General features: G+C 39.8%; 1 protein-coding gene across 1 annotated transcript; it reads right to left on the bottom strand.

The window, feature by feature from the left end:
- Window positions 1-178: 178 nt before the first annotated feature.
- Window positions 179-18056, bottom strand: lbr (lamin B receptor). Its single transcript, XM_044329861.1, has 14 exons — window positions 17908-18056; window positions 13536-13710; window positions 12635-12856; window positions 10904-11002; window positions 9065-9254; window positions 7331-7527; window positions 6594-6648; window positions 5619-5813; window positions 5372-5475; window positions 4869-4994; window positions 4523-4691; window positions 4311-4391; window positions 3925-4047; window positions 179-2598 (listed from the first exon to the last, which is right to left on the bottom strand). Exons 2-14 carry the CDS (start codon window positions 13698-13700, stop codon window positions 2438-2440), a joined length of 1887 nt encoding a protein of 628 aa, XP_044185796.1. The 5' UTR covers window positions 13701-13710; window positions 17908-18056; the 3' UTR covers window positions 179-2437.
- Between the last annotated feature and the right edge of the window lie 772 nt (window positions 18057-18828).

Below are 18828 nucleotides of genomic sequence, written 5' to 3'. Positions count from 1 at the left end.
ATTACAGCTTCTGTCCCGTCTGATCCTCATACAGCCCCTTTCAGTCATAGTGACGTCATTAATATAAAGAGCCAATGGACACTGCGCCGTGTTCTGCACTCTCAACGTTGAGAAGCATTTTTCACCACAGGGCCCGTCAACAAGCCTACAGATGAACAAAATCCACAGAACACAGGAAAAGGAAATACTGTAAATCTTTATTTTATGCTGCGACATTTGTACAGATAAGCTCCTTCCAGCCACTGTCACATATTTGATCCATCCTCACTGACAGCCTGCTGGACCTGTTAACTTCTCATTCATTGTTGTCATATATCAAAGTACATCCAACTTATTGCTTTCCACTGACAGACTGCCAACCTAAGGAGAGAAGTTTACCACCGTAATATTAAAGAAAGGGGGGGGAAAAAATCATAATGTGTCCTGGTGGCATCTCAAGTATGAAACTGTTTTCTCTCTGATGAGGAAATGAGTGGCAGAACATTTTACATTTGTTTTAATATACTTTGAAGCACTGTCCAGAAACATGGCAGATCTAGAAACATGGTGTAAACATAACTACAGTGGTCAAAATTAGGTAGTTAACTTAAAAAAAAGAAAAAGCAACATTAAATATCTACTGAGAAACATTACTATAATTACTATTGTCACTTCTTTTACCCAAAATAACATGATTTAAAGATCCAGTGTGCAGTATTTAGTGTCATCTAGCGGAACGTACTTGGCAGAAATGGTATATAATATTCATAAATATGTTTTAATCAGTGTATAATCACCTGAAAATAAGAATTGTTGTATTTTCGTTAGCTTAGAATGAGCCCTTTATATCTACACAGGGAGCAGGTTCTCTTCCATGGAGCCTGCCATGTCCTACGGTAGCCCAAAATGGACAAACCAAACACTGGCTCTAGAAAGGGCCTTTTGTGGCCACCGTAGGTTTTCCTAAATGCTTGGAAGAGGAGGGTGAGGGGATTCAGTTGGTTGCAATCAGCAACCTTACCGCTAGATGCCACTAAATCTTATACACTGCACCTTTAAAAAAAAAAAAAAAAAAAAATCTGATATTTACATGGTATTCAGTCAGCACAGCATAAAAAAATGCTACCTAGTCTAGTTAATGAATTGCTACTTATGTACTCATCTACAGCTGCACAGGCATAAAAATACTGTTTTTGGGTTTGCAAATGCACTGGTTATAAATACTAACACAGTTAACAGCTCCGCATGTTGTCACAGTATAAACTTCATCAAAAGAGTCACTGTCATATGACCTGGCAAATTAAAGCTTAAATAGATGGAAACCAAATTCATGTGGCAGTGGTGGGAAAAATAAGTTGATAATAAGAGAAATGTGCTCCTGAAACTAGCAGGACAAAATAAAGATGGTTTCGTCAGCGCCACAGAAATGCAGGAAACAATTGAGGCAAAAATACAAGCAGTAGGGAAATCCACTCTAATAGCATGACACATCTGTGATGTGGATGGGTGCCACTTGTTCATAACGGATACTAACATTATTGTGATGAAAAACAACTCATTTTGCTTTCTTCAGCAGTGACAGCACACTCATAATTACACACACTGCCTCCCAGAGGGCACAGAGGAGGAAGAACTGGACAGTGAGTGAACCTGAGGTAGCAAAGCCTAATCAAATACACTTTGGAATTGATAATGTAAGAAAAATATGCCTTACCACATTAGTGCATTTTTCTTTAAACCTCCAAAATCATTTTACACTCTCAAGTCAAAAACTAGATCTCTATATAAAATTATACACAACATACTGTAATTATTAAGACAAAACTTTTCTAATTTAACTTTCTGACAAAGTCCTAGGTCCTGAGAAAGAACATGAGTCCTAGTTCCACTGTACAAGTCATTTAAATTCCATCCTTCACAATATACACAAGCAGTATAATTATAGTAGGAAGGCGTACTTACAAAAATTATTTCATAACAACCAAGCTGATATTGTGACATCTTGAATATGGGAGCAAAGAGTAAAACTTAACAAAAGATTATGCAAGTGGTGAGTTTTTCTGGAAGTATAAAAACAAATGTGTATATACAAAAATATACATCCTAACAAGACATTCCTAGCAGAGGCTTTTTTCTGTTTTCTCTATTTTGTAAACTTTTGAAGTTTATATTTTTTAAGTATTTCGTATTAAAAAGGCAATTCTTCAAACAGTTCCTGATACCAATGAAAGTCCATTTTTCTTCCATCGAAAAAAAAAATTCATGAAATGTACCACAGCTCCTTCAGTCCTCAATCGAGATTTTTTTAAATTCCTGGTTTAAAATAGTAAAATAAACAATTCATAAAAAGTCAAATCAGTCAGTCAATCCATTCATATTTGGGTTTGTTTGTGAGCCCTCACAGCCATATTATTGGGTCAAAAAAGGCCTCAGCTCGGGAGTGTCCAGCGTCGGTTCCTCAGTAGACGCGGGGAATGATCCGGTACCGAACAGTTCGGCAGTACTCGTCCCACGCCGAGCCGTACTTCCTTCTGCACTCGTTCATGTCACGAGAGTCTCGGTGCACGAGCAGGATGATGAAGTAGATCATGTAGTACCACGGCAGGAGGTGGCTGAAGCCTGCAGATGTGAGTGATAGAAGAGCAGAGAGAAAAAAAATCATCCCATTTGCTCTAATGTTCATTCCATTTTTATCCCATTACACAAAGTAAATACAGACAACCTGCAAAAATCCACAGAACCAGCCGGCTAACCTGCCTTCACCAGGCTGACTGACAGCTGAAATTTACTGAACCAAAATGCTTTGCATGTCAGCTCCACAAGAAGAAATCAATAGTGTTTGTACTTATTGATTCATTGGTTTTATTTCATCGCCCACTGTAGCGAGTGAATCTGCCTGTAGTGAAACCGGGGAAAACCGGTGTTTCCTCCACAGGCTCCACTTCACTCAGCTGTCCGTCAGACCCTAGCTAGCAGAGCGTTAGCCGCAGCATGACCGGAGGGAGCCAACTAGCCTCCGCTAGCCTCCCAGCTAATGTTAGCCCCAGCTCTCCATTTGGATCCAACCGGAGCACCGAGCCCTGGTTTGTTATTCAGGTTAAAGTGGAAAGAAGCAGCGGGTCTGACGGGCAGCTGAGTGAAGACGAGCCTGCGGAGGAAACACCTGGACCGTCAGGATGTAATAGTCTGTGGAGGTGCTGCGGTGTTTGGCTGCACAGATAGGAAACACCTTGGCTGACAGGATGTACCACTCTGTTTCTTCTTCTTCTTTTTGGTTTATAACAGCGGTTGGCAACCAGCGAATTAGGCGCATAACCACCACCCTCTGATTCAGACTGTGGACCAAACATTAAAACCTATATATTAATCCTGTCTGTCAAATAAACTCAAAGAAAACTGCTGCTCCACCCACTTGGCAGGTTCAAGTTTTAATGCTGAGCTGCTGAACTCAAGTCTTCATAAGTTCTTCCCTCATATTTTATCTTTCTTGATCATTAGTACAATCTATGACTGCATGTGTAATAGTCTCTTCAGCCAGCTGGAAAAAATTATGTGCATATATTGGCAGTCAGCAAAAATGAGAGTCAAAAATTATTCGTGTTAAATAATCATGATCTCAAAATTGACCAAAATAATCATGATTATGATTTTTTCCATAATCGAGCAGCCCTACTGTCCATGTCCATGTTACCTCTCAAATGTCAATATATCCAGAGGAGAGAAGCTGATGTGAAGGGCATGATTGTTACCATCTACTATAATACTAATGTATGATAACAGATTGTTCCTTTTCACACCATGTCTGCATGTGCACGCCTGTAGCCATGAAAAACACTAGAAGTACTTTGGGCGTACTTAGCTGTTCTCTTTGTCCTGCGCCTTGATTTATGAAATAGGCACCCTTCATGTTTGATTACTTGAGGTGCAAATGTTAAGCCAACTCACCACAGGGTAGTGACCAGGCCAGAGCCATGATGAGGTCTCCCAAGTAGTTAGGATGGCGGACTACACCCCACCAGCCAGACACCAGCAGACTCTTCCCTGTAGCTGTGGGGATGGTCTTCAGATCTGAAGAGAACAGAAAAACAGATAACCAATGAGAGACAAAGAAATCTGATCTTTAAATATCATTTTAGCATCAAATGTGGAAAAAATTATTGTGGAAAAAAAGAGGGATGGTGTGAATAAACAATATCTATAATTGAATTACTTAAAGACATAAACATGAGATTGAGATGAGATGATAAAGCTTTTATAATTTTCCCCTTACGGAGCAATAAATAAAAACATAACCATGACATAAGCTGCTCTACGCCTGGAGGAGAACTTACGGGACAGTTTGGGGTCTGATGGGTTTCTCCTGAAGGCGTTTTTCTCAGAGTTGGATTTCCTGAAGATGTAGAAGCCGATGACTGAAAGACAGAAACCAAAGGAAACGTTTTACTACTCCAACGATTGAAATAAAATCACCACCAACATGTTGAAGGAATAAACGTCATCATCTGAAATAATCCGATCAGTGAGGATCTCTGCTCCTTCTTACGTTTGAGTGAGACGATGACTGAGACTGCCAGCGGGCTCAGCGGGTTTGGGTGGTTGACAAGGTAATAGGCCTGCAGGGTGTAAGTAAAAGGAACCCACACCAGATCACCGAATGCCAGCATGAAGCCGAAACCATCGTGCATCAAGTCAATGGTGGTCAGGATGGCCTCCTGAGAGAAGAAGGAACGAATGACATGTGCAGTCATCACTCGTTAGTCAGTTAAACCCATTTTTAAAAGATGGTTTCTTTGTCAATGTGTTTCATTAAATCCCCTTTGAGTGATATTTGTGAGAAAAAGTCCCGGTTATAACACGTGTAATTGTTCATTATTGTCTTCTGAGCGTACCTCGTTCCACAGGCCGTCCACCACATAGAGCAGCTGGAAGAGGTTCACCAGGATCATTGCGTGGGATGGAGCATCCAGCTGCTGCTGCTTCATCTCTGCCAGCGCCATCGCAAAGTTGATCAAACACTGAATGACACACAACAAATCCAGGATCATTATGAAAACTTGCTCGGTTGTTTAAATACAGAATGTTTTATATCCATTTATGGAAATATCAGCCAACTTTCATTCACAGCTTCAGAGAAACAAATCAGTGCAGCCCTGACAGCGCACCAGACCTCCACACGTCTAACATTAAACCTGCAGAGCAAATTACATTGATTCCACATACGGCCACCAGAGAGCGCAATGTGTATATAAAATAAGCACACTTGAAACAGATCAAGTGAGGCCTGCAGTTAGTTGTGTTACACAGTTAAGACCCAGAGGTCATTTTCAGTTACAGGTATTGTACAGAAAGAGAAGTAAATGAAGTCTGCCCCAGTTGTCCAATGACGACTCACCCAGCCAATCAGTCCAGGGCGCATCTCACAGAAGAACTTCAAATCAAAGTCTTTGATGCGGGGGTTGAGCTCATGTCCTTTGAAAAAGTCATAAATCACATTACCTGGAGAAACAGAAGGAGTGAAAGTAAATCACACAACTGTGCAAATTTAAAGCAGACAACAATCAAAAACAATAAAAGAACAAAAGAGGAACAACAGATTGCATCTGATCAGTGGGTCAATGACTGTGGATGTTTTCTCTTACCGGAGTTTCCCCCCAGTGCCAGCTGGTCTGGGGCAGCGTAGCGAGAGCGGACATACAGGTAGATGCTGAGCAGGACGGAGATGAGGAAGGTGGCCGCGGCTAGCTGCAGGAAGTTGCTGTGGATGTAGGTGAGGTCAACACCCTGATAGACCGCTGCTGCAACTGCTACAGCACTCACTGAGATGGCAAAGAAACCTGCAGGGACACAGACAGGTTTAAAGCCTCTGCAAATTTGGCTTGAAATAGTAAAAATGCATGTAAGATATCAAAGTTGAGCGTCTCATTAAGCATCCACAAAAATCTGAGCAAAAATAAACATTCCTATCTATTAGAAAACCTAGTTCAAAAAACCAGCTCATTTTACTGCTTAGACCATTTCTCAAGACTGTGGCAGAACACGTTTTGATTGACATGTCTCTGGCTACTTGAAGTTACTGTTAGTTGGGCGGAGCTTGGTTTTGGCTTGTCTGTTTTCAACATGGCAGCTGGGTCACAAACTTTCTCATATTACAGCTAAACAGTCCATGAAAGTATGCTTCTGATTTGAGGCAATGCAGTAACAGAATTTTGATTCATATTTGATCAGCACTGCCTAGTTTGACAGTTTGATCTGAGTTTCATGAGCCATGTGTTCAGGAGCCGCTGTCTCTGTGAACACGTAACACGAAATAATTGGATTGCGGAATTAAAATGAATGAAATTAAATTTAAATTACAAAGAAAGGAAGTTGAAAGATAAATGTTTAATGTGTCAAAACTAACAGCATTGTACCTTAATATCCCAAATAATCAGTTCAAGTAATAAATCTGCCAGCACTTCATGATCATTTGTCAGAATTGATGAATGGTAACGATAACATGATATCAATGCATCTGAGTTTACTTGAAACAACAAAAAACACATTCATTCATTCAACTTTAGCTCAAGTGCGGTTACAGATACTAATTGATTGTAAAGAAGTAGGCAGAGACTCACCATTGGTTCTGTACTTCAGCTTCCCCCCAGACCTCAGTGGCATTCCTTCACTCAGCTAAAGAGAGAAACAGGGAAAAAAGGAGATTAACAGCTGACCTAGAGCACATTTTCCTTAACTGTAGGAAAAGTCATGGTGGGAACAGGTCACTTACTCACAAGTAAACACATGCATGCTAAAACTTATGGACCCCACTGGATAATGATAATGCTGCCAGAGGGGGGCTCAGTCAGGAATAAACACCACTAACATTCTGTTCACAAGTTTAAGTTCAATTCAGATACCAACTAAGATTTTTATAGTAAAGACACACATTGGACTGAACTACCGGACAGAAAATTGTGGATGATCTATCACTTAAAGAGTAATCTTAGATAGTGTTAGATATCAAGAGGCAGAGATTATGAATCAGGAGGGAAAGAACAAAGGCTTCCTATTTCCTGTGGAGTATCTCATTAACTGTTACTCCTGACCTATAATCTAATTTCTGCTTCCTGCCAGAGCTAACAAACAGAAAAAGTCATGTGCCAGTTCATGTGTGTCTTTCCAGTACTAGTGAATACAGAGAGCTAGCCAGCGACCACCTTACTGTAAGTGTTTGTACTGGGTTCAGGAGAATACTGTAGTATTACACGCTACTATATAGAAGAGTAGGGGGAACATACTGCATTTGTGTACAACTTCACTGATTTTTTTAATTTCTACAACTCATGCATGCATCTTTGTGTGTATAGTTCACCTTTCCAACAGGCAGGATGTAGAGCAGGGCCTGGAATAAGATCCACACGATGACACAGCCAAGAGCCTGAGCATCCCAGAAAGCCTCGAGAGGGGGCAGAGGAGGGGGGAAGTTGGTCAGGCTTGGGTCATCCTGTTTGACTTGGAGTATCAGGAGAAGAACGCAGACGGGCAGGAAGAGCAGCCAGAAGTACGCTCCTGGAAGCAGGGGAAGACACAGCAAGGTCAACAATGTCATCGGTTTATTACAACATGTATGCATGTCTAGATAAAAACCACATTGATATAGACAAACAAACACACAGATTCATTCACTGACTGGTTTTGCACTGACAAAATACAAGGGAGTCTCATAGCTGACCTAGTGATGCACATGTTTGAAAAATCAGCATTAACCGCGCTTCAACCACATAAACTTTCCCCAGGGAACCTTCTGAGGAACTCACTTCTACTTGCATTTCCACTGGAGGGACCAGGGTATAAATTAACACCTTGACCACACGTATACTTTTCTAAACTGATATTTTTTTAAAAAATAAAAAACTTCTGCCCAAATTATCATAGTTTTACAAAATATTTCCATACAGACGAGAATGCACAAACAACTACAAACACTCAAACAAGCTTACTGGGCCAGTAGGTGGCGACAAAGTCTACATCAATGATATGTCAAAAGCCAGAGTGGAACATTCTGAGCATGTGTATCAAGCTTATTTCCTTTGGCGGTAGTTGTTGTGTCAAGTGCATGCTCATTACACAAAGCAACAATGGGCACGTGCAAATTGAGGTGTGACATCATCGTTTCCCAAGTGCTCCGTCTTGCAGGGATGACCGTCACTGATTAGTCAAACACACACAATGCAGCTGCTCTCACTTGTGTAGCGCTTCATTCATAAAACAAGAAGGTACTCTAGTATCGATTTAGGACCAGTTTAGGATGAGGGGAGGATGTTTCTCTTCATTTGTTAAGGTTAAATTTATTGTTGTCTGCTTCCTGACACGTTAAAAAAAACCAAGAGAAAAAGAGAGAGAGAGCGTGAGCAAGCACGGGTCGAGCGAGCTAGAGATTGGATGAAGAGAGGGAGCGGTGGTAGGGAGAACACTCAGCACATGATTCACTGTGGAAATGCTCTTAGCTTCAGTTCCATTTTCCTCCTCTGCATTTCTCCTTTTCATTCATTCGTTACATCCAACTCACGCAGCAGTAAGTAAAATGAACAACAGGACAAACCTGTGTTGTTTTTTCCTCATGTGTGAATGCTACCTTTCAAGCTGCTGTAATTTTTTAATTCCTCATGGGTCTAATTTGCATGATCTGGTTCCTCAGATGCAGTGGAAACGCAAACAGGACTGCCCTACAGGGACTTTTAGTTCCAAATTTAGTTCCTGGGATTAGTTCCTGTGGTTCCAAAATACCTGAGCTTTTAGTCAAAACAGGGCAATTGTGTCATAACTAGATATAACTGTTAACTGTTTAGACTTTGTCAGACAGGCAATTCCAGCTCATACTGTCAAACTGTTTTTGCGATTTGGTGAGCAGACCCTTTAATATGTCAATGGAAAATGTACACATTAATTAACTGAAGTGTGACTAACAATAGTTTTGTGCACTTTAACAGCACTGGACTTGTACAAGGGTGTAACTGGTCTGGCCAAAAAATCAAACTGTATGGAGACTTTGCTTTAAAGATCCTTCCCAGACTACTAGCTGCATACTGCACATCCTGGAACCTACCTATCTTCCCTCCAAAGTCAAGAGGGGTGGAGAGAGCGGCAGCAGGAGCTGCAACCAGCTTGACCTTCTTCTCCTCCAGCTGCTCGGGTTTGGCCTCGACAGCTTTGGCATCTACGTCGTCCTTCCTACGGCGCAGATTGTAGCGGCCCTGGTTCTTGTCTGGCTCTGCCTCTGTCTTAGCCTCGGAAATCTGAAGAAAGATTTATATTTTTTGAGGATTATTAAAGCACATAAGTCAGCAAGGCAAACTCAAAATTTATACACTAAATGGGGAGAAATTTTTAAAAATTCTGAAAAAAAAATAGCTTCATGTATGAATTGAGATTTTTCTTCAAGTGTTCTAAATTCGTTCTCCAATTCCAAAAACTAATTATCACAAATTAATACGTATGTAATGTCCTCACTAAATACATATATTTGATTGAAGAGAAAAGAAGTGAAGTGAAGTCAAGTGTGACTGCTAACTACAATAATAATGAGGGGGGGAAAAATCAATTCAAACAGCCAGACCACCAACGCGGGTAAGCACTTTAACACATTTTTGATTGAAAAATCTTTGAGCAATAAGGAGCTTGACTTGACTCACAATACACAGCTTTTATGGGTCATTAGTCATTTTCAGCTTTACTGAGGGCCTGTATTAACACTTTGCACTGATACATGATCCATTTACTGTGTTTACTCTACAACAATATAAAATATAAGCAGGACTTAAGATAGTAGTTCTTCATCAAAATCATTCTGACTAAAACATTTAAAAAAAATAAAGAAGATAAAAGTCTATGAACGTTTTTTAAAATTTTGAAAAAGTGCATACAGTACATATACTATACATTGCAAAGATAAGAAATGTAAAAGGTCTTCTAATGAAAGAAAATCAATACATCAAATCATGAGTTCAAGATTCAAAGTCAAATCTAATACTTTAATAAATTACAGCAACTGCTGATGTATTCTGATTACTGAAGCTTTTTGTCACTCATCTGTTTAACTTCACTCAGCCAACTTTTACTTTGTATTTCAATCTGCTTACAATGTAACTTTACCTTCATAAGCCCTTACTGTTCCCATAAACTACAACACTTTCACAAAGCTATAACTGTGCTCCTGTTTGTTCTACAGAAAGCTTCTTACAGAGGGTATACCTATCCAGGATTAATGATTAAGCCACATAACCATACAGACTAACAGCAGCTTTGGGTTTGTAATCCTACAGAGGAACCTGATTTAAACAAAACAACAAAGATGGGAAAGTAGACAAAACTAAGAGAAACTGAATATAACTTATCAGTACTATTAAGGGGAGTTTTGTATCTTAACTCATACAAGAAGCAAAGATGTCTACCATTCTAGGAATGTATGTGTCTGCACATAGACCCTGCAAAGCTATCAGAAAACTTTAAAAGCCGGGAAAGTAAAGAGGGAGCACATGTTGGTACGCCATGTGACTGGCTAAATGAAGCATGATCTTGTGAAGGGAGCCTCTCTCCGCTGGAAAACACACACGGCCCCCAACGTGCATGCATCATGACATTCCATTAGCTCCAACTTACCTCAAAGCCCATTCACAACTAGAAAGAGAGTAGCGCCTGGAACATCAGTTGTTTTTTTTGTAATACCGTCTACCTGACAAAACTCATTTGAACTCAAGGGAGATGCAATAGTAGAAATGTTTGTGCATAAATGCTTTCTAATGCAACAGTACAGATGTGTTGAGATGTCTGACACACTTTAAATTTCAAATGTTATTACTGTTTATTGAGTGCAGTTAATGACTTTGGTCTGTGTTGATGTTCATGTGTGTATGAGTAGCTTTTTTAATTGCAAGATGGAACTCACCTCATTTACTATGTTAGCAGTGTTATTCTCCTCTTTTTGTTTCTCCTCTCTCTTTTCATGCTTATTGTTGCTATTGTTCTCAGCTGCCTTTGTCTGTTGCTGCTCATGAAACAATAGAGGGAGAATGATGGAGATGGAGAGAGACAAAAAGGGGAAAAAAGCAATGTGAGGAATAGACAGAGGGAATGTGACGGTGTTATGGTCAAAATCCAGAATGACAGAAAAACAAAAACAGACATTTCCCCACGATGGTGAGGTCCTGATAATTATTGGACATTTGAAGATGAACTGATTCTTTCCAGAAGAATGTGTGCCCTTTTTCAAAATAAATTAAAACGCACACCTTCAATTCAATATGTTGTACCTAAGCAAAACCTGAAGCAGACCTTCACTTGTTACAGTGCCTTTTCTCTGTTTTTTTTGTTATTTTTTACTTTTAATTACCAAAAAAGTCACAAGGACAGCCTTTGCTATCATCATAGTCATAAGTACATACATACATACAACTGACTTGGTGCTGGTGCCCTGAACTTATTGCACTGCACCGACTGCTGAATCCATTTAGTGCACAGGATCTTATATTTACCTTAGGCGCAGAGTGCCACATTGTGATAACTACAATCCTGTAATGGAATATGTTGTTTGGAAAAAGACCAATATAACATTCAAGTGTGTGTGTGTATGTGTGGAGGGGGGTGGGCACCCTGGTTGATTTCATCAGCACTGACAAATTCTACTAGTCTGTGGTGAATGCAGGGTTTCCATACATTCATTTATTTATTTGTGGCGGCTCGCCACAACATCATCATTGCCCACCACATATTGATTTTCTATTGAGCTGGGCGCCCCGCCCTCATTCTCTCTGAATAGCATGATGTAACACACTCCGGTACAGTAGGTGGCGGTATGCACCTTTAACGGTGGTTTGTAACCTGCCAATAAAAATATATATATGGTTGTTGGCTATGACCTTTTCCTGCAGAGAAGATGGCTGGTTGAATCAATCCAGAGATCATGCATGGTTAGTATCATGAACACTTCTGCACAAATTTGTCCAAAACTCATACATTCAAGTTAACTCTGATGTTAGTCTATTTTCTTAACACAATCTCAGAAACCCAACTCTTCAAATAAGTTATTAGCAAGCAAGCAGGGTTTGAGCGGACAAGAGTTGGAGGAAAAAAAAAATGACACAATGTGCTTTACATAAAATGCCAATACAATTGCAACATAACTCATTCTGTTATTTATTTGTCTAAAAACACTTGGCAAATAAAATATTTGCAGTGGTGCACCTTATTTGCAGTATTATTTAATAATTATATTTATATATATTTATAAATGATAGTGACACTCCATCTGCATAAAACAGTCATGTAGGTATAAGAGGTGAACAGTATCTCCATTATGAAATTTACTGCCAGTTCTTGTTATTACTTATCTGACCTGCATAAATATACTTTTTCTTATGATATCTTTCTGTCTGTCTTACTGTACATCAGCTGACAAGAGAATGAAAAGTTGGAGCGCTCCGGTAGCTGAATGGTTACTACGCATGCCACGTCCCTGGTTCGATTCCAGCCAGGGACCATTGTTGCATGTCATACCCATCTCTCTCTCCCCTTGTTTCCTGTCTGCCTCTTCACTGCCTACTTTCCAATAAAAGGCAAAATGCCCAAAAAATAATCTTAAAAAAAAGAGAGAGAATGCGAAGTCAGCTGGGCCACTCACCAGGGGACTGAGCCTGACTTCGAGCGCATCCTTCAGCTTTATATCCCTGCGGGAGGACGGTGCACTGTCTGTTGTAGTTGCAGCAGCGACAGCCGCCGCTGTGCGGGAGGAGGATCGCCGTGAGGTCCTTGCTGGGGAGCGTGACCGGCTGCGACGGCGGCCTGGTGATCGAGAACGAGAGCGGGAGCGGGAGCGTGAACGGGCCTGGAAACCAGCAGCACTCTGAGGGAAAACAGCAATTCAGGCAAAAGAGGAGATCGCAGTCATTAGTAACAATTGGTTCTCAAAAAAAATATGTGTATAAAAAATTAGACCATCTATCATGAGTATAATATAGTAAGCACACATAATGCAGAAACTGTACACAGCAAGGTACTTTGCAATGCTTAAGTAACACAACGGCATTCAAAGTGTGTGTATTATTTCAGTGTTTCAGTCCTTCATCAGTCTTCCTGTTCGCTGGCTATATGCCAGCCATATGGACTTAATAATGACAGGAAAACTATTTTCTGACAGTATTTTTAATAGGAAAGATTAAAACTAGCTTCATATTTTTAAGCCAAAATGAGCAACTTTGAGATCTACTAGTATTTGGCTGAGTAGTCCACTTTGGCTTATCAATAGTTACACTAAAATTAGCCATAGAGTGGCATGAAAATCTTGTGTCTTCACTTAACTATTCATAACACCCTTACTATCCACTTTTTTAAGGTTTAGTTCCATTTTAACCTTTCTGTAAACAATCTGTTAACTGATCAATAACTCCCATTGGTTGGAGCCTGTATTCTACAGATCCACTGGAGACTTACACCAAAATACTGCCAAAGAAATTATGATATAAAACTGTGTGGAGACCAAGATAAGATTCAGTTTGGAAGTCTCACTGTGACTCTGCTCCTACCTTGATGTCCTGCTCCTTGAGCTCCAGTTCAGTACCATCCTTGTAGATGACTGTGTAGAGCTGACTTTTGGTATCAAAGCGTAGCACCTTGACCTCATAATACAGGCTGCTGCCGGGCCAGCGGCCCATCACCTTGTCCCCTTTCTGGTACTTCACAGTAGGCATCCTAATTGACCTGAAAAATGGGTGACAACAAGAGATGAAGTGTGAGAGCAGGAAAAACGCTACAGAGAAGGAAGAAAGAGAAAGTGAAAGAGGGAGGACAGGAGGTGGAGGCGGGCGAAGACAACAGATTAGACAGATTGGAGATATGAGAGAGCAGAACAGGTAGGACAGGAAACAGAGTAAAGAACAACTACGGAATGAACAGCTTTCTGAACTAGAGTTTACTGAACCGTAAAATACTCTTCCCACTTTCATCCAAACTGTAGGCTGGGTTTTTCTTTTTTTTTTTAAGAATTACGATTTTTTAAGAAAATTAAGTAAAGAAGACACATACATTGGGCATCACATGTACTTGGATTTACAAAGAGAATTGTCACTCCAGTGCAAATCTACTTTGCTATTGGTAAGTACAGTGAAGAAGGATAATTTGATACAATGACAGCCATTGTGATCATATGCTGTCCTTTCTGTCTCTATACAGTACTGATGCACAGCATGAGCTCAAACTTCAACAGTCTGCTTGAGTGACAACAATAGTGGCATCTCAAAATCTCAAAGGGCTCATTGTCACTCACAGTGTTTTGGTGGTTCGTTGACTGTTACTTGCTACTTACAACTTTCTGTCTGTCCGATGTGTTTACATACCGTTTAACTACAGCTGGACAGTACTCAGTGTTTACCATGTGATATCTTTCCAAAGAATCATACAATACTGAAATTTTGACACCAGTTATAAACAGTAGTCTAATTAAAATGAATCACAAACTGAAATAATCTTATAAAATATGTTTTCACAGATTTATAAAAAGCAAGCATGTACAGAAGACCCCACTCTGTTGAGCGCTATGAAGCAGACGAGAAAAATCTCCCACTAACTCCTACGACATGACTAGAGATTAGTGGGCTGTTCTGGCCACTCCCCCAGGCATTTACTCTTCAAAATAATTTACTACAAATATGTTTTACCCCAGGACAACATGATACACTAATACATCATCACAGCCAAAATCCCCTGGGGGGAATCCCTAAACAGCACACACACAAAAAGTCTGAACTGAATCTGTGCTTCCGATTTAATTTGCTTTGTTGATGTGTGAAACTAACTTGGCAGATGAGTGGCCCAGCAAGATAGGGTCATCCTTCCCCTTAAAAACCCAGGAAAATAGCTTTGGATTCATGTAGAAATTTAATTAGACCATTAAAAATTGCATTTGAATCATTAAAAGTATCAACCACCATCTGTGACTGTTTATCTTTGTAAATGGGTGTTCATGCTCCTGATCAAATTGTATACATTTTTAGAGTATGGATGGACCTACATTAGCAAATGCTACTTTAGAAAGGCGAAATCCTACTGCAGTGTGCACCACTGGGCACAATGAGGTGGGCCAGGCAAGGTCAGCATTATGGAACATTAGTGACCAGGGAGGCTCAGTGTCTAGAAAACCACCACACTACTGCAGAACTGCTGACAGGTCTGTCCCTGCTAGGTTTACCCAAAGCCATCTGTCTGAAAGAGTTGTGCCATTCAAGTCGCAGCCAACCAGGCAAGGAATTTAACACCAGCCACTGTACAAATAATAGTAAACTAAACTGTGGCAGTCAAGTTTGCCAAATCTAGCAGAGACATTGAGGACAACCATAAAATTTAACTGGGATCATAAAATGGTGATAAGGTGGGCTGGTCAGTTTTATTAGTGAACACCCAGTCAGTTCTGAGTTCCTGCTGCAGAAAGCAAAACCTTACAGTGTCCTGAAAAACTTATCAATGAAGTAATTGTCAGCTAAAAAAAAATAATACAATGATATGAAGCCAAGCCCATATACAGGCATACTTGTGTTAAACACAGCTCATACTAAAATTAATATTTATGGATAAATAAAAGAATATGCATGTTTCAGCTACTCCGAATCACTTCTCAATCACAACTTGCTACCACAAGCATAAGAATACAAAGAAAGAATTGCAATGTAAGTGATTTTTGATTAGCAACACTTTAACAAGAACATTAAATTACTGAAATTGGAAGGAAGGAAACAATTTAGAACATATTCTGAACAGGTTTTAGTTTCAGCACAGCAAGTTGGCTCCAGCACTCAACTGGTGACAATTTCAGCCACATACCCTAATGACAGCCTCCTGTCAGCAGTCTTGCTAATTAAATTTCCAGTGGTTACAGTGCCATGCTTCAGTAAATGGCAGGTAGCATACTGAAACTGCTTTGAGGTTAGGATAAGTGATTCAGGTTGTGCGTTTTGCCATAAATGGTCCGTCTAATGAGAAGTTAAGCATCACATAAATATCAAAGAGCCCCTTCAGGCTAAACTTGACAATCATAGAAGACTAAATGGGTACTAAACCTCTCTGCTGTACAATCAAATCCGATGTGTAACTCCTCAATCTCTTGTAAGCTTTTATAAACACAAAATAACTCCAGTGATTTACAGCAAACTCCAACAGTCCATTGAGAAGTTGGCTCAGTAGGATTACTACAAATAGAGGCAGGGAGAGTCAAACATATGTACTCAACTGCTAATCCTCTGGTAACTGATCTAATCTTGTAAAAACACAAAAATCCACAACATCTGAGGGAAACCCATCTCAATGTGACACACCCAAAGTTAGTCCCTGCGCTGGTCTCCTGGCTTGCCTGCAGAGTTCCATATGGGATGTGGAAGCCAGGGCTAAATCGTGACTGATGAGAGTTTCCCATCAGATCTGAGGCTGGGCTGATGAAAGGATACGAGCTGTGACGTGGGTGGAGTTTTAAACAGAAGTCAGGCTGACATCCCCCCATTGTGCTGAAAACTGCTGTTTAGCTCCACCTGGTATGTAGCCCCTTTGAAATGTAACGCGTGAATCAGATTGTGAACTCCCACCAAGGAGGCGATAACCAGATGTGTTGAGATAGCAGTGCCGTGTTTATGCACTTCATTTTCATATGGGTAGGATACATCTGCAAGGTTGCCTTTAGTCCACAAAATAAATATGGAAAATAACTGACTACAACACAAACTTCAATCCATATAATGCGCCATCAAATGTCAAGTTACTTTACTATTAACTCGCAACTTCCACGAAAGCGATAATATAACGTTACTGTAACTTATAGTTGATGTACGTTGTAGCCATACGATTGTATAATGTAAATATATATCTATATCACAATCTACAACTGTGAACTACAACTTTACGTTAGTATAGTTATTATACGGTGAATTAACGTTACGCTTTCAAACGAGCCAAATCAAAAGACTTTTCCAACCCGGGACAACCTATTTAGGCTTCACTTTTATTACGATGTGATTCAGCGTATATTAATTATTAATAGCTTGGAGCATTTTTATTCATTGACGTTATATCGTTTAGTTTACCTTCCTGTTTTTGACTATTTTGAATCTAAATTTAGACTCTTTAAGTTAGGTGACACATCCGTCACTGTCACTACTTGACACACGAATACGAAGTTGGTTGTCTTCTTCAATAACGTCGACACCGTAACGTTATCCTCTTTGTGCCATAACGTTAAACTCAGATGAAATGTGCAGTCCCTGTTTCTTTAACGGGATGCTCCTAATGTTAGCTTTGTTAGCTTCAACATCGCCCAGATGCAGCCTGAAGCGACAGAGAGGAAAGGAGGGAAAACGTCATGCATTCAAATACTGATGGCGAAGAAACCAAAACACATCCGCCAAACAGTCAAACCGGGAGCGCAAATGAATAAATTTGACAAAACTAATTTCAGCGTCTGTATCCCACCAAAATGTGTTTAAATATACGGTGCGAAGGCAACCGACAAGCCGACTGGGCTCAATGTTAGCGATACAATCATATAAAGTCTGTCATTGAGTGACGGCAGGCACCGTCTAATTTCTGAATACTATATAGTTGCGTATCTAGATGTTGGCGTATAGCACGTCCGCAATGTTATAGTTAAACGTTAAAGAGCTACTGGAGGGCACTATCAAACACTTCTAATGGTTATACGAGCTACTCAGGGGAAAAGTTGCCAGCATAAGTATAATCCAACAGTTCCTTCAGCATTTTACTTCGACCAGCGGGAAGAAGTTAAGATTCCAGGAAGTAGTCGGAGCCTACAGTCTCCTTCAGTTAACGTCGGCTTAGCCCCAATTTCCCAACAAAGAGAAACGTAATGCGATTTGCTGTCTTGCACCACAAACATAAGCGTCGGACGAATGCACTTACCTTAATATTCCGCGAATAATTCCAGCGAGTAAAACTGATAAGATATTCCTTAATAAACGGAGGAATTAATACATTAAGCTTAATATTTTTAAAAACAGACTTCGCTAACGTTTGACGTAGCGCTCGTTCTCCCTCCCTCTCTGGACAAAACCCACCAGTAACTAGGAAGGCGCGAAGGCTGCTGATTGGCTAGCTCAGCGTTCATTTCAAACAGTTCTACGATCTCATTGGTCGTTGGTGGATTTTAACTGAGTTGGGATTGGCTATGAGGGAGTCACGACTACTTTGTTTACTGGTGTCAAATTACTGACAGACAAAATGGTAGGTTAGAGGAACAGACACCACATTAAAAAAAAAAAAAAAAAAAAACACTATTTATACATGAATTACAAGTTATGCTTCATAATTTACACTTTCTATCATAACACGGGGGCTATGATAGAAAATAATTCATATTTAAATGGACATTATTGTGTAATAAGAAAATAGTCAAATATAAAACAACCTCAGTATGTTATTAAAATACTAACATTACATTTGATATTTTGTAGCATTATTATCAATATATCATCTTTTTACTTTTTTAAATTTTATTTAATAGTATAGCCTATTATAAATAATTTCTTACATATTAATTTAAAGTATTTATACAACATAGGCCGCACAACACCTAGTGAAATTTAATGGAAATAAACAGATTTAGCCCAATGAAGTCTGTTTACATCCCTTTTTACATTTTATGCTCAAGGCAAAAGTGTTCTTTTTCAGTGTGTTAATATAAATTGACACAAAGAAGGGAGGAAATTGATATGTTTCTGAAGTGAAGCTGTCATCATAATGGTACTGAACTACCATTCTGTATTAATCAAGCTCATTAAATCCTTTGGTGGGGTCAGATAGCCTGCACTCGCGTTGCACAGT

Source organism: Thunnus albacares, chromosome 16 (assembly GCF_914725855.1).
Source record: "Thunnus albacares chromosome 16, fThuAlb1.1, whole genome shotgun sequence".
In the NCBI taxonomy this organism is placed as follows: Eukaryota; Metazoa; Chordata; class Actinopteri; order Scombriformes; family Scombridae; genus Thunnus; species Thunnus albacares.
Note: the sequence above shows the minus strand (reverse complement) of the source record. Positions and strands in the feature narration are given on the sequence as shown.